Source organism: Aulonocara stuartgranti (genome assembly GCF_965226115.1).
Source record: "Aulonocara stuartgranti genome assembly, chromosome: 11".
Classification (NCBI taxonomy): domain Eukaryota; kingdom Metazoa; phylum Chordata; class Actinopteri; order Cichliformes; family Cichlidae; genus Aulonocara; species Aulonocara stuartgranti.
In genome coordinates, this window is record NC_138947.1 from 3,910,053 (window position 1) to 3,926,672 (window position 16,620).

Here is a 16,620-nt window from a genome sequence, read left to right on the forward strand (position 1 = left end):
TTGGCTGACTCCCGTGGGAAAATAAAGGTGGGCAGGGCAGACAGGTCCTTTGAAATGTGTTTCCTGGTGAGATGGATGTTTGATTGTGAGATATTGCCAGAGGGACGAAACAGCAGAATGAAAGTTGATTCGAGTCCAGATTATCACCTTTTAACTTTTCTCTCTGCGCTGTGTGTATTTGAATGACAGGAAGGGATATGTTTAGCTGTTTGAAGAGCTCGGTGTAGTAAAAACAGAGATGAGCGATTTAAAACTGTCCATAATGTCTCATAATGAACTGTGTTATAGTTGAGCTACATCCCACATTATGTGACGTAATGTGTGAATAAAGACAGACACAGTCAATGCCACAAATGCACGTAGACCATAATATGACCTTATTGCTGTCAAAGCCAGCCAGACTCATTTGGAGATCGTAATGCCAGATGTAACTGCAAATGATTCATTATGATTGATTTATCAGGAAAAGCAACAACCAACAAGTTAAAATGCTGTTTGAAAAACCAGCATGAACTCTGTAAGCAGATTGCCCAATCGGCTCACTGCAATAATTCTTGAAAAATCTCATGCAGAATAGGTTTTTCATATCTAAAGCTATTTCAAAATCACCTAATCCTTTGGACAGCTGATGGCATTGTTTCCTTTAACACTGAACATCTCTATACTTAAAACATCTCAGACTAAGTGGTTGTTCCTTTATCAGCTAATCCTAGTAACACTGGTCTTTATTGAGTCCTCCAAAGCCACTGAAAAGTAGGATCAGCCGAGCTGGTTTTCAGTCACCGAGATGTCTGCGAAGTCTTGTGGTTACTGACTAAAGGAGAAAAAATATATATAGTGGAAACCGTCATTGGTAGCTGTTTGGAGGAAAAGGTGAATGGGCAGGTGCCAATTTACGGCCCAGCAGGAGGTTTTGTTTTAGGTGATTTATACTAAAGGTGATAAACAAAAAGGAAAAAAATCTAATTTTTAAAACTTCTGTTAGAACAACTGTTAGATAACATGAATTAGGTACCTCATTATACTGCTCATTACAGTGCTGGTAAATGATGAAGGAGATTATAAAACTAAAGATAAACAGAGGAGGACAATAAAAATCAGAAGTCAGAAGGAAATAAAAAAAAGTGTGTGTGCCCCTTTTTAGTTTGAACTCTTTTGTTTGTCCAATGCAAAAATGATCTTTTCATTTACTTATCAGAGCAAGTAGCAGCACACCAAAAAGCTGAGGATAGAAAAGGAAAATATAAATATATTTCACAGCAGGTATGTTGGATATGTTGGACATGCTATGTCTGCCATGGTGTCTACATTTCAGGGGTTTTAATGCGGTTGGATCATTGAAAACGAGCGGAGATGGAGAGAGTAAGTTCTTCTATGAAAAGACTATTGGAGACTTCATTGCAAAAAGAATATTCTGGAGAATTAAATGAGAGTTTTTGTTATTTTGGGGTTTTTTATGAACAGAGAATTTGACCCGTGATACAAAGACATCTGCATAATTTAATTCAACAATTCAAAGGGATCATCACTTTAATGGCACGTGATGGTGGTGCCTGAGAGATCAAATTTGTTAAAATATTTCACCCCTCGCCAAAGCAGTGCACTGAGCAGCCAACCAGCTCCCTGCGCCTTGCATGCAGCTTGTTTGGGTTAAAACACACTTACATATAAACACCATCTTGAGCCTGGAATTTCAGAGATGCCTGAAATTTCTCTATCTAAATGTCCTTCAGGGAGGTTTTGTGATGAAGTCAGCCCAGAATGTCAGCATACACTGTATTTGCACAGGAATGTGTCCAGTGTGGGTTTTGGAGCTCACGTCTGCATTCTGAGTAATGTTGGGTTTTCCCTCCCTGGTCCAGATGCTTCCAGGTCACAGAGAAGCGGGCATAAAGAGACAGACTGAAGCATCTCTTTGGTCTAAATAAGTCAAGAGAGAGCAAGGACAGAGGAACAAGTACTTCCTCACTTCATGTTCATGGAAAATGAAAGCGACCCAGCTGCTACCAGTTCCCCTTTGCTCATTTTCAATAGTAATAATATGCTTAACTTGAACCATGTGGACAAAGACTTAGTTGTTACTTTGAGAGTAGTGTCTCAGATTAATCTGAGTTTTAATAATTAACAATAACCACATTCAGTGGACCAAAACGTTGGAATCAAACCCTGATCTATTCCCAGCCTTCTTTTTATTGAGTTGGTGTGTACAGTTTTTACAGGATCACTACATAACACAAGTGAACTTTGCCCAGTCTGAGTCACGTACCAACAATCTGTATGCACAACAGGGACTCTGGTGGCTGTCTGGCTGTCCTCCTTGATAAAAATCCATCTGTTGCTCAAGCAGATCGATACAAACTCGGGTTGGATTTAAGGAAATAGATGGGGAATCACAGGCTGAAAGTAGGCAGCGTATTGATTGCAAGAAAATTCACCTCAAGTCAATAATTGCCCTTCTACAAATTGAGCCAAACCACCTTCAAGCTCCATGTAAATTGGAAATCCAATTACTTCTTGCGGCATTTCACTCAATCGTTTAGTTTTACTACTAATTCTCTGAAAACCTCAAAAAACTTGTTCTGTAGTTGGTTTATAGTTACTTTGGTCATTATAGCCTCCTGTTGGGTTCCACTGACTTCTGAAAGGTATTGCAGTTTGGAGCTGTGAAAGGAAACGACAATTAGACATCATATGTTATTTTTCCATGTCAAAGCTTCGAGGTCTTAAAAATGAAACTAACATACAGGATAGGAAATTCAATACAGAATTACCACGGTAAGTCACTAATCTCTCTGCAGATGCATAAATAAGCCTGGGGGACAATTTATACTCTTCCAGCCCCTCCCTGAATGTTGAGGTTACACATCACCATGCTCTGCCTGGCTCCTAAATTATACTGTTGCTTAAAGAAACCACAGTGTGATTGCTACAGAATCCCCTCCCACACTAACTAAAATAAACTGTTCCTTCAAAATCTGCTTTAACAAAGTGGAAAGACGATCGCTGCAAAAGAATCGTCTGCTAAGTCTTCTCCAGTTTTTTTCATGAATATATCAGAAAGAAAATCAAATTTCTGAGAGGAAAACAAACTTTCCATTTTATCAGAAAAAAGTATCAGATAACACACAATGTATGAGAAAATATCCTAAATTTGAAATGTTTGATTTTAATAACGTGTATGTGTGTGTGTTACTTCCTGTTTTATTCTGTTAGTTCCCGTCTCGTGAGCATTCAGTTTTGTTTTTTCTGTCTCGTTAGTCAGGTTCAGTTTACCTGTGTTCCCAGGTGTGTTCCAGTTTGCTGGTTACCTCGTGTGTATTTAAGGCCTTAGTTTTACTTCAGTCCCTTGTTGTGATCTCTCCTCATGTTATGTTCCCTTCTGTCTGCCAATGTTCGTTTTTCCAGTTAGTGTGCTGCAGCTCTGCTCTGCCTTCTGTTTTGTTAAAGCTGCCAGAAAAGTTGTGATTTCAGTTCATGTTTGTTTGCAGAGTCCAGCATTCAGGTCCACTTCCTGCTTGCCACACAACCGGCCGATGACACGCAACTATGAGCAAGTCACTAATAAATTACTAATGAACCTTACCCTACTGCCTGCAGTCTTTGGACTGTGGCAGGAATCCAGAGTACTCCGACGCAGCAAGAACACAGAAAGACCCACCAGATTGGATTTGAGCCCATGACCATCTTCATGTGACAGAACAATGCTAACTACTGCACTGCCCTAAAAATATATTTTAGCATGATTCTGGCAAAAATAAGATTTATTAGAATAAAACTTACAGATTTATTAAAACAAATTAATATATTTATGAGGAAAGAAATTTCTTTTTTTTACCAGTTCTAAAAAATTCAGGAGACAAACATTATATTAACTTAAATGTTACACAAATACATATGAAAGTTAAACAGATTTTTTTTTGGGTAGAGTTGTAAACTGGCACATGAACCAGTTATCAAGAATTCAGATTTTTCAGTTATTCTAAAACTGGAGGTCTTCATGCTGGTATTTCCCTGAGGCCCTTAAACCATTAAGGCTGCTCCTGCATCTGATTCACTGCATTTGTTGGTCTTCTCATGAGGATTTGAGTTCGCTTGTGAGGGATTAGCCCACTGAAGGCAATAGCTCCCTGTGACGTGGCATTTCCTGGTTTTCCTCTTTTTCATTTCCCCTTTCTCACGCTTTTACTCATTTACCTCCCACTCCCTCGGGATCATGATACACAACTTCACCGCCCCCCTCTCTCATGATCATGCTGCACAGCCACACTCACCTACTGCTGTTACAGATTTGGCAAAAGAAAGAGGATGTGCTTTTTTTAGTCAATATCAAAGTTTCTTTAGAACTATAAAAGCATTACTGCTTTCTGTCAGCACATTAAAACCAGCAACTAATCCAAGAAATGTTTCAAATTACTGATGTCCCGATTCATGATTGAGGTGTGAGACAAACGACTGCTGGTCCAAGTGCGTCAAAACAATGATTTTATTAAACACATGTGTGGAGGAAATACACCATCACAATCCTAAGCATAAATCCCCCAAAAAAGCATACTTAAAATGTTTTTATATGTCAGGGTATAATGCCCCCTCATGTGTCAAAGCAGATACACAACATGCATAAGTTACAGTAACCACAGCTCTTCTGCTGACAACCTTTGACACACACACTCAAAGAGACATTTTCTCCGTCTCCACCCCAGGTGCTTCCTGTTGATCTTCTTATTCTCGCTTATCTCTGGAACATCAGAAACACATTCTACAAAAACTGTTACTTATGCAGGCACAAAATGTAGTTACAAGCAGAATATGTCTTAACTCTACCCTAGAAATGAATCTATATACTGTCTGTGTATGCAGGCGAACTGTCTCGACCTCACTGCACTCTGTCTCACCTCTCACCTCACCAGATAAAGCTTGTAACCTCTTACCAGACAGAAGGCCAACTCTTTTATGAACACATTTTTGCAATATGTGTAATAACATGATTGAAACTACATGTGTAATATATTGAATAAATGTTTTAATCAAATGCCACTAATCAAAGCTTAATAAAAAAGGATATAAGAGAATAAACATGATATTAAAATTATATAAAATGATATAATCCCCACACTGACAGTCAGTACTTATCAGTATCCTCCTGATAAGTACATTCTGTACAAGTGTCCTTTTTTCTTTGTTTCTCAAAAGATTTAAAACTTGTCCAGCTTTTGGGGGGTTAGCTTATGTATTTAACAATCAGGGGACATATGGCTAAAGAGCTGTAGATCACAATTAAGCAAACATAGGTAAGTCAGCAACAGAAACACAGAGTGAAAGCAAAAGAACAGATTTACTTTCTGAGATTCTTCATTACTGAAAGGGTCGCTGACCTGCTGCAAAGGAGGAGGAAAGGAATCTGAGGTTCTGTATGAGTGCACAAGGGGGGAGTTCAGACTGCAACACGCTGGGGGTTTGAGTGAGACAACATGGGGTCTTGCAGAGGGAGACTGGTATCAGAGGAGAAAAGAGAGTGTTGGAAGACGGGAGGGAAATGTTGAGGCATTGCAGATGGCCAAGACACGTGTTCACCACCCAGTGGATTTCCATTTAAAAGGTTTTCTGACAGATGGATTCCCCAGATGCATTCAGACTCTTAAAGTCCTTTGCAGATCTATAAAACCGGTAAAGATGAAATCTTTTAGATTTTCAGTAGATTTCCACAGTCCTCAAGCTTTCACTAAAAAAGTCAGACCTCTGTGACTGATCACACATTGCTGCAAAGCTGCAACAATATGTTAAAACATGCACATAAAAGCTGCAACAACGCTACAGTGAAGTAATGTATAGTCAGGAATTGTATGCAGAGATTTTTAAACACTTATTGTTGGAAAACACTAAGAATTCTTGTGTAACAAACAACATACAAAAATAATTGTAATACCAACGCCTGCTTCCTCAAAGGGGATTGTTTGATTGTTGGGGTTTTCGCTGTATTACTGCAGGGTCTTTAGGTTAATCTACAGAGTGGCGCGAGCGACTGTTGCTGTGGCAACAGTTTGCACACAAATAAAACTGAACTGAAAACTTTGAAACTGAACCTGCTTGGCATGAGTGTTGGTATGAGACTTTCCAGGCATGAGATGTTACCATCCCATACATTTTTTTCATAAACTGAAAAATTTGTGAATCTGTGTCGACTATCAAACAAACATCAACTAAAATACTAAACCTAAAAATCTTCTAACATGTTACAGAAACATAATTCAAGCGAAAAAGGTAATATAAGATAAGATATATTATAAATAAACTATATTATGAATACAAGAAGTGTAAGCCTTCTGTTAATGAGCTTTACATATTTGAAAGTTGCACCACTTATTTATTCCTCTTTCCAGATGAAGCTTATTTAATATCTAATTGTAAATAATAAAATACAAGCTTGTAATTTTGGTAATTTCTGAATATTTTTTTAATTCTGAAAACTTTCATACTGTGTTGTTTTTGTTTGTTTGTTTGTTTGTTTGTTTGCTTTTGTTTGCATATCATATTAAATTTATGTACTTTTAATTTGAAATGTTTGTGTTTGGGGTTTGCAGCATTCTTTATAGACTGTTTATTTCTCAGGCTGTGATTGGGTCATTGGCAGTCAGCCATCTTGCAGCCCTTTAAAGAGGCCGTTGCTGCAGAAGGGATAGATAGAGAGAGAGAGAGAGAGAGAGAGAGAGAGATAGATAGATACCTCCTGCTTGAGAGAAAATAAACTTTTGCTAAATGACCCATTCTGTATTTGAGTCCTAGCTTCACAGCTGTTCATTTCTAATATGTGGCTAACTGTGGCTAGCAGCTGCATATTACCTGAAGTAACAGAAGTGGGATGGCATTCCTACATGGTTAGATGTACCTTTGTGCATGTGTCAAATGCCACCTTTATGTGGCCTCTATGTTGAATCCTATACCTTGAGATCCACTGAGACTCATAGAATAGCCCATGTTGCTCATGATATTTGGTATCACTACACAGAGGTTAATAGAACAAAAATTAGGAGTTATGCATTTATTGACTGACTCATCACATCTGTTGGAACGCCTTTTTCTGACAGACCCTCTTTACTCTTTATATAAAACTGACTAGCTTTCATGGTACTGGGCCTGCGACCCAGTATTTCTGTTTCCGACTTTGGAATTATATTCTTTGATTATTGTTGTTCATGGTTTGGTTTTCTTTAGTCTCAGTGATCTTCGTTCTCCCTCTCTTAGTGTTTATCTCAGCCTGTTTAGTCTCTGTCTCCCTCTCCGGGCCTTTCCTGCGTTCCTCGTTTCTTGTTGAGTCACCCGTGTTTCTGTGTTCATTCATCTCCTGTGTCTCTCCGGTCAGTCGTCGCTCCTTGTCAAGTCCGTGTCTCCATGCCGGTATCCTGTTTTATTTTGAAAGTTCCTTGTCTTGTGTTCCTGTCTAAATGCCTAGTTCTCAGTTCTAGGTTTGTTTTCTTGTGGTCTAGTTTAAGTTCTAGTTTCCCATTGTTTCAGTTCGTAATTCTCATGTTCAGGGTTTTGGTTTGTTTTTTATGGGTTTATTTTATGGAGGTTTTTCCAGCAATAAAGCCGCTGTGTTCATTTAACTTCCCGTGTTTTGAGTCCTAATAGTTTGTGGAAGCCTAGACTTCAGCTTTTTTTTTTTTTTTTGCCATGGCCAAATTGGATAACTGACAGAAGACAGCAAGCGATGCAACCTTAGTCACAGTCAGAAGGTACCCATGCTTTTTCATGAGTTTCACTCAACCACTGCCCATAATTTTCTAAGTTATATCGTACGGTAGTAAGAACACTTTAAACTAAAGCACAGAGATCATAAACAAATAAGAAAAATGTGTCCTGAAGTCAAAAATGAAGAGAGAAGTAGGATCGTTTTCTCAGACTTTTATAGACCCAGACTTTTACTGCATCCAGAGTCACTGCCCCCTACTGGTCAGAATTCAGATCCTTCATTTTGCAGTCAGTATGGATAAAACATTAATAGCCAGAAACTCAAACCTGGCAGCACCATTAAAAAAAACTCAGTTCTTGGATCTGGGTTCGGACCTGCAGTCGGTGTGCCACTGAACAAATGTTTTAATGCTTTTTATTGAATTAGTCCACTCAGAGAGCAGCAGGCTGGTCGATGGGCCACTCGGACTGATGGGTAATACCATTATCCTGCGTGGACAGGATTGGCAGACACCGCCTCACAGCGCTATCCTACCATCCATCGATTGACTGTCTCCTCCAGGGACAGCCTGATGTTAGCCTCCATCCAGTCTTTCATTTGTTTATGAAATATTGATATTGGCTGGTATCTCCTCTTGGAGATGAGGAAAGTCAGCCTGATGGAAAGGACTGTGTTAGAGGATGCTGGGAAGAGTTTTTGTTTAGGGAGGTTTGTAAACTTATTTTCAAGTTTCTATAATTATTATTTCCGGAATTTCGCCATGAAGGTTTTTTGTTTTATAAAGTCATCTTTCCGCTGTTAAAAGTCCCTTTATGAGTCACAGCCTGTAGGAGCAGGAGAGAAAAGGGAAATGTCTGCAAATATTTCCTCTTAACCCTGTGAGCCCTGCTATAAGTCATCATCTGTGATATGCTAACTGAACATGTAGTTTGGTTGTTTTTCTTAGAAAAAAAAGGGGGGGGGGTCTAAAGTCTGGGCAACCATTGTAACTGACTTGCATAATTTAGTACATGCTTCCAAAGCATGGCGTTAAGGCTGGGCTTTGGGTCATCATCCATGACGACTTTAATCTCAAATTGTAAAAGTCAGTTTAAAATGGTGAGAGAAATGAAATGTTCACCAGATACTGAAACATAAAAAGCTTTGAACTGTAAATGGACAACGACAAATGGGTCAATTTATTTGAAATCAGCAACAGACTGCTTTTGGAACAGAGTTACCCTCAGATCTGTTTGTTGATAGCGCCCTCTGTCTGCAAACCACCGCTAGTACCACCATTTCCCCGCCATGTTTCACTCTTTCATTCTTAAAATCTTGCGTTAACCTCCTTTCAACCACAAAATACTACAAGTCGGACTGCTGCAAGATGCCAGCTGGTCAGTAAACAGATGCTTTCCGTCTTCCACATAATGACAGCCAGGATTGACTGTTTACCACAGCAAGAGCCTTTTATGCAGGAGAAGAGCCTCTTGGATCAATAGTTGTTACCCAGGCAAAGCCCACACAACCACTAATGAATCCACTGCCTTACAGTGCCGGCTGCATCTGCTTTCCATTTCTCCACAGGGGAGAAAACCAAGGAAATGTTAAATACTGCTGGTGGTCATGTTAATTTTAACATCCAAATCCAGCCACCATAGAGGAAAACAACAAAAAAGGGAATATAACATGACTGGATTATTTTAAATTTAAATTGAGCACAATAACAACAGACAAACCGGTCTAACCCTAACCCCCTAACCGTCAGCAGACACAGGTGTAACGTTAGCAAGCTTGTTGTTTGTTTTATTGTGTGTTGTCGTTTCAGTGGTCTGCACACAGAGACTGGTTCTGTGTCTGTGAGTGTTTGAGGGCTGCACTGTTGTCTGGCACACCCATCCGCCCGTCTGCTCCACATTTTCTGTTTTTTCAGCGCCAGATCAAAGGTGGTAAAACAGTTAGTCACTTGTCTGGGATTTGTAATGACAAAAAAGGCTTTGTGCCAGCGAGGTAGCAGGTGGAGTGTTTAGCATCACGGGGAAGTCTGTGATATGTTTTCCTTTGTTTTGTTTTTGTTCTCCAGCATTTTGATTTAGAGTGAAGACGTTTGTGGTTTAAGGCTATTTATAGTTGAGTTCTCATCCATATTAAATGACGACTGCAGATCTTAGACCAGTGACAGGTACAAGATGTGCCCAACAAGAAACAATCCCAATCTAAAACCTGTTTTTTCTGTTTGTTTGTTTTACTTAAAGTTGAAAAATTAAGTCGATACCACTGCCAAGCTTAACATCTTAGCTTAACCCCCTAAGACCTGAACTCTTTAATGGCATGCATTTTTAATTTCTCTTTGTTATTTGGCACAACTGAGTAAAGATGTGCAAAACTCTTTAATGAGAAACAACAATTGTGCCCCTTTCAGCAATATGGCTCATTTGAAAGAGAAAAATTTGGTATTATGGTCGAGACAATCCAAAATGTGATGTCCCCATATGTGGAGGCCAGGTTCTACGAGGTTAAAGACCGAATGCTAGTGCTACACTTTCCAGTGTTCAGAAATACACATACCACTGCTGCAGGGTAAATATGAAGCTACAGTCTCGAGACGGTTTTCTTTAGGGTAGCATCCAGGGTTCAAACAGGGGGAAACTGAGGGAAACTGTTCAACTTTAATAAACTGCTTATTAAAACCTCTTAATCTTCTTTCCTAAAATGCCAATTAGAAATGTAATGATAGATTATGTGTCAGATTACTTTTTTGTTTTAGGACAAATAAAGTGCTGGTTTACTAATTAATTTGAGAAATGTTCAAAGCTTTGGAGAAGACTGGTCAAGCTCTTTTACTCTTGCATCCAATCAGGATTTCCACCAGTGGAATATGATCACAGCATCCAGCCTAGACCTCATCTACCGGTCTTAGACATATGAACAAAATAAGGAATGTGGCTGTTGTTATTAGAATAACCAAAAAAATAGTAAATCTGAAGTGCAACACACATTGCACACTATGATCAATTAATTATCAATTTCTATACAATTCAACTTAATAAATGAATACGTTTCTTCATGTTGACTTCATGAAGCCCTGATGTTGGGAAAAACACTCATCACAGAATTGAATCCTCTTACATAGGTCTCATTGGAGTCCTCGTCTGTCTCTACTTTTACTTTTTTTAATTTTAATTTTATTTTTTTGTTGAGGGGAGAAACTTGACTTATTTTTGATTTGATTTTAGTTCTGATTTTGTCTGATGTTTCCTCCCCCACAGTCTGCACCCTAACAGTCTCTGAAATAGTTTTAATTAGGCTTTTCTATGCGTAATTTTTAAATTAGGTTTTTTTATATACATAAATTTGATCAGCTGAATTATCAATTGTTTTCCTTTGAACACAGTCTACTTCCTGCTGCACTGCACTGGGTCTTAGGAACAGCGCTTGATGGATTCTGACAGGCTTGATTTACGACACACAAGCCGAGCAGCTAAAGACCCTGCAGATCCACTGAGATATGACATGAAGGGCATCTCCACCCGTGCTGCACCTACTCTGAGCATTATGACTGATACCATCCTGCTAAGTCAAGCACTTTGCTGCTCGTCTGCAGGATATTAGCTCAGCCAAAGGTTATTCATGGACTATCAAAGCAGAGCTGCAGTCAGGAAATGCTGACTTATGTGTAAATATCAATTAAATTAGCCAGAGTCAGTGTTGCTGAGGGTGCACTGATTTGGTTTAATGGGCACAGGCACTAACAGTGCTACATAAATCACATTTATACAAGAAAAAGGAGACAGATATTAGATTACACGTGTTTACACATCCATTTGCTTTTTGTTTTGACTCATTAATTATCATAAAGCATAAAAAGACATGCTAGCCATTCATTATCCACTAATTTTGTTAACCCTCTCAGGCTCAAATTAAACTTTTTGTTGCTAATGCACAACCAAGTCCTGCAGTGGTACTTCTGAGTAAAATACACTCATAAAATATGTGTGTGGGGCAATCAGGTTGTTAGTTTTTAACTGTTACAAATCGGCAACGTCTGCCTTGAGAGGGTTAAGATGTTTTGGTATGAGTAACAAAGCAGATGCGGTTTAAGCAAGCAATAGTTTTTATCTAAATGCTGTGGATTAAAAAAAAAACTGAGTTCATAAAAATTTCCTGGGAAAATCTTTGGTTGATTTTTAAATTTCAGACAAAACAACTGAATATTTAATGTCAGGAAGAATACCTAACAGATGAAGTAAATTGCACTGAGATAGGTGAAATGATGCATAAAACATAAAGATCTATGTGAAGCAGTTAACTCGTGTTATTATTTTTAGGCAGAGCACTGGACGGCAGTGCGCGTCTGGTTCGACATCGAGGGCTTTCACTGTGTTTAGAACACAAGGCACATTGTCGTGTTTCCAACCTCCAAGCCTCTTGTTTTTCACGCCTGAAAAAGTAACCTCCCCGCTCCCTGTCAGGGTTATGTAGGCCAGCCTGCTGAGCACGGACAAAAAGGGAGCAGAGAGCTGTAGATGCAGCCTCAGCAAAACCATCTCCTGAAAGCTGTAAGTAGGTAGAGAAGCCGTTTCTCAAGGGAGACGGTGTTATTACTGCATGCAGCTGAGGTAAAATGCTTTTGAAGTAAACTGTTAGCATTATGGATAGACATGTAGCAATACAGTTTGTAATATGCAAGTGATTTTAAAGAGCTATAACTACGTTTATGTAGAAAATATCCGAGAGTATCTAAGAGCTCGCGCAGCTCTGCAAGTGCATTTGTGGTTATATTATTTTAACAAAACATTAAAACGTGAAACCAAGTTTTCTGAACGAGCTGCATTGATCGGATGTTTTCCAATATTGATTCTAACGTGTCGGTTTGGGTGATGGCGTACGCAGAGCACTGATCCAGTCATGTGTAGCTCTAATGTAGGAGTGTCAAATCAATTCTGTTCTCAAAAGGGCTTTACTGTAAAACTATGGCATAACTCATTCAGAAAAAAACACCTCTAGACTAAAAAAGGAAGATTTTAAAACATAAGCTGCATTCTGAAATCTTTCACATTTATTAAACCTTCCAGTCACAAAATGAATGTTAAAAATAAGTGCAACAGTGTCAGTTTGATTCAGTCCGCTGTCACTACAAACAAACCCTACAGCTGAAACTAAAAGAATTGTTGTATTAAATGTAGTTTCAGTCAGAGACGCTGGCACGTTTCAGTTTGCATAGAAGCAACATAATTATTTGCCAACAAAAGTGCTTTGTAATATTTTCAACTTCATTTTTTTATCTATTCACCCCTTAAACGTATTCTTTAATGTGTAGATCGACTGGAAATAATCAGCAAGAATATGAGTAAATCTCCCCACACGACTAATGCATTAGGTCTGGGCTTAATACCTGAAAATGCTTCGTTTGTGTGATTGGTGTTAATATAAATTATCTGACGATCAATGCCGAGTATCATCAATTTTTCCTTCAGCAACAAAAATGTTAAGTGTCTTCATTCGGATAAACCTTTCTGCCTTAAAATCTTAAAACCTGGATTATCTAGCAGCTTTACTCTGAGTGCACACACACAGCCACATTCTTGTGCCTCTCCCAGTAATGACAGTCTTCCGGAAAGCTCCACGCAGCCGCGGACTCCTTGTGACGACTGACTGCATGAACAACAAACCCGCACAGCTGCTTCTCCAACACCTCCACCACAGCTGGGGCATTTCCCTTCTTCCCCTGACCCTCCATCACCTGCCTGATACAGTCGTGGGGCACAGGCTGCGGTTTGGTGCTGTAGGACACCACCAGGTTGATGTTGTTCACCTGGAGCACTTCGAACCAGTTCTGCCCTGCCACATGGTGAAAATGCTCCCCTGCTCGCCAGTTTCGATAGGTGCTGCTTGAATGGTTGATCAGCCGCACTGACCAGCTGACCCAGTCGTACTTTTTCACCAAGAACTCTAAAAGCTGCTGAGTTGAATCCTGAAGATTCTCTTCGTGGTTTTCCTTCAGGAGGCGTTCGGTGTCTAATTTTGCTTGTTCTGGGAAAGCAGCAATGCAAGACTCAATGGCTGACTTCATCCTGGATTCAACTTCTTCAATTTTGCTGCTCCACTCTTGGATTTTTTCCTGCTCTTCTTCTTGGCCCTGTGTTAAGGCACAGTGACCCAGAAGAGCAATCAGACCCAAGCAGAGAAGCTCCTTCATCCGAACACAGAAATCTTCCAGAAGGCGGCGGTTCCGTGCCACATACCTACAACACAGAAGAGCAGTTTCATCATACTTTCATCTGACATCCACAGAAATGTGCAGTGGGGATTTGTAAATCCAGAAGCATAAATGTGACAAAATAGAACAATTTACCTTTCTACCACATCTAAAATGGGCTCTCCAAAGCAGTTAGTCCCCATGAGAGCATCACAGAGCACAAGCAGGTTCTTCTCTCCTCTAGTTTTGGCAAAGTGCTCCAAAAAAAGTCTCTTCTTCACCTCCCTAAACTGCTCTTTTGCTTCCAGTATATCCATATACTTCCTAAACTGGTTCCGAATGTTCTCCTCAACAGAGAAGTACTGGGAGTCCAGTCTTCCCTTCTTGAGCTCGCAGTCTATGTCTTCCAGCTGACTCGAGAGCACATCGAGTTTGTTCTTTACTGTCAGGAACTGTTCTTTGACATAGAAGACCTCTTTGCTCTGAACATTATCTAAGGCCAGACGCAGGACAGGAGCAGCAGCCTCGCAAAGAGGAAAGAGCTCACCCACAGCACTGGCCAGCACCTCGGCCCCCCTCTGAAACATATCCATCACTGCCTCAATGGCCTCCTTCTTCTGGGCCACAACCTTCTCCAGTGGATTAGTCATGTTCTGGGATACAGAGAAGCAAAATATGTCAAACATAGATAGAAACTTAGAAATTAAGCGGTGATTCTTTATGCTGTTATCATAATCATACAAAAAATTATCTCATAATATCTTTCCATCTATGATCTTAATTAGGATGAGGAGAAAGTGGTCATTTCTCAGACTTTACCATGAAACCGTAAAGTGTCTCTCAGATTATTTAACTGGTAGTGCAGTAGTCAAAGATTAGATGGAGTATGGTCTGAATATAAATCTCTGCACCATGAAAATACTTTTCCAGTTTTTTTGTTAGTTTTCTGAAAAATTCCCACACTGTGAATGAAAAGTTCCTTTTGTTGTGCAATGAGTCCTTTGGAAGAGAGAAAGGGCCAAGGGAGAAAGGATGGAAAAATCCAAGCACGTGTGGGATTCTACATTTTGCACTCTGCTCACATGTTTACATATGTTGTGATATGGCACTATATAAATAAAAATAAATTTAACTGTTCAGACCAAAAGTTGTTGAACGGCTTGCTTAGATGAAAAAAATCCCGCTTCAGCAAATAATTTTCTTCAGACTGTTTTGACCTCGTGTCAGCTGCAATTTTTTCATAACCTGGATTTACCAAGAATTAAAAATAGAAATATGATCCAACTTCCCTTTTTATAAAGAGAGCAGAAAAGTGAGGTAGCTTACAGAAGAGTATAGAACATTTCTAACTTCTGGAAATGTTACTGTTCCAGCTGTTGGCTGTACTTTTAAAGGCGATGGTTCCCCCACTGGCTGTTAGATGAGAATAATTATGGAGTGCAAAATGGTCCAATGCAAAGTGAAGCTTTGTGTTGGTCGGAACACACTATTTGACACATTAAGTTTGTTTTGTTGGCATATTATTTATAGAAAATCAATTTCCAGATTTGTTAGCAATTTGTTGCAGACCCCTGGGGGTCCCTGGTCCTTACTTTGAAAGTCGCTTCTGTATCTGCATATAATATTAAGACAACAGATGCTGAAGGAACAAAGCTCAACTGAACTGCATGTGTGTGAAAATGAAGGACACTGGTGTTGCTTTCAAATAAAAGCTTTAACTTTACCTGATTAGTAATTGTAGTGTGTACACTGAATTTAAGAGCAGTAATGCTCTACAGTTTAATACTGTGTTGCTTCATACTGGTAAGGACCTTTTTTCTAAATATATTAAAGCCAACTCTCTATATTTATTTTGTAAATATGCTATAAATACACATTTTCTGACAAACAAGTCAAATGACATTGCTGAATGCTTGTTATTTTAACAATATGTCACTGAATTATTATTATTATTTAATCTTATGTCAAAGACTCTTTCTTTCACAAGTGGAGGAGAGAAATCTGAGTTCAAGATGAAATTCAGTATTTTTAGAGCATGATTTGGTGTTTGTTTGTTTTTTTGTTTTTTGGTCACATTGCGTCTTAATCCTGCTCTGATGGGCACCATTATGTCCTTGGATTACATTTCATTTTACGCATCCAAAAGGATGTAGATGATGATGTCATGTGAACAAAATGGGGGCCTGGATGAGAAGATGCCCTTGGCTCTGACTCATTTTAGATTCGCAGATGTTTAAAAACCCGCTTTCATCTTTCAGTCTGACATGTATAAATTACTGTGCAATCCCAGTTCAGACGATATTTGTGTCTGAACTCGAATCTGCGTCACCGACAACCTGCAACAAATCATCATTCATTTACATTTTAAAAGGCCTCGTAATTTGTTGTATTAATAAAGACAAACATGAGCGCAATAAGATACCAACTATGAACAACAAGGTTTAAGTAAATATTCTAAGGATGGGAATTCCATGTGCCCGAACTGAACCATTTCTATCTGCCATGCGCGCTCAAAAGAAATGCGCAACGTGGATCTTTTTACGCGCAAATCCCCTCAGAGGATCGGACACACCTTGGAGCATGTTAACCCTTCTGATGAGGGAGGAAGATAAACATTCATGACATTCTTATAGTAACAGTGTTTTTTCTGTACCTGAATGAAATGCTTCTACTGCTCCTTCGCGGCTGATAAGCTCCAACAGCTGCAGACACGTTTCCCCCTTCAAGTTTGAGAAAATTCCCACGGTTCTCTCAT

General features: G+C 39.3%; 1 protein-coding gene across 1 annotated transcript; it reads right to left on the minus strand.

Moving 5' to 3' along the window:
- Positions 1-11,391: 11,391 nt before the first annotated feature.
- Positions 11,392-16,598, minus strand: LOC309716674 (protein rapunzel-like). The gene is made up of 3 exons (XM_082550612.1): positions 16,519-16,598; positions 14,022-14,518; positions 11,392-13,911 (listed from the first exon to the last, which is right to left on the minus strand). The coding sequence occupies exons 2-3, from the start codon at positions 14,513-14,515 to the stop codon at positions 13,221-13,223; spliced, it is 1,185 nt and encodes a 394-aa protein (XP_082406738.1). The 5' UTR covers positions 14,516-14,518; positions 16,519-16,598; the 3' UTR covers positions 11,392-13,220.
- Positions 16,599-16,620: the final 22 nt, after the last annotated feature.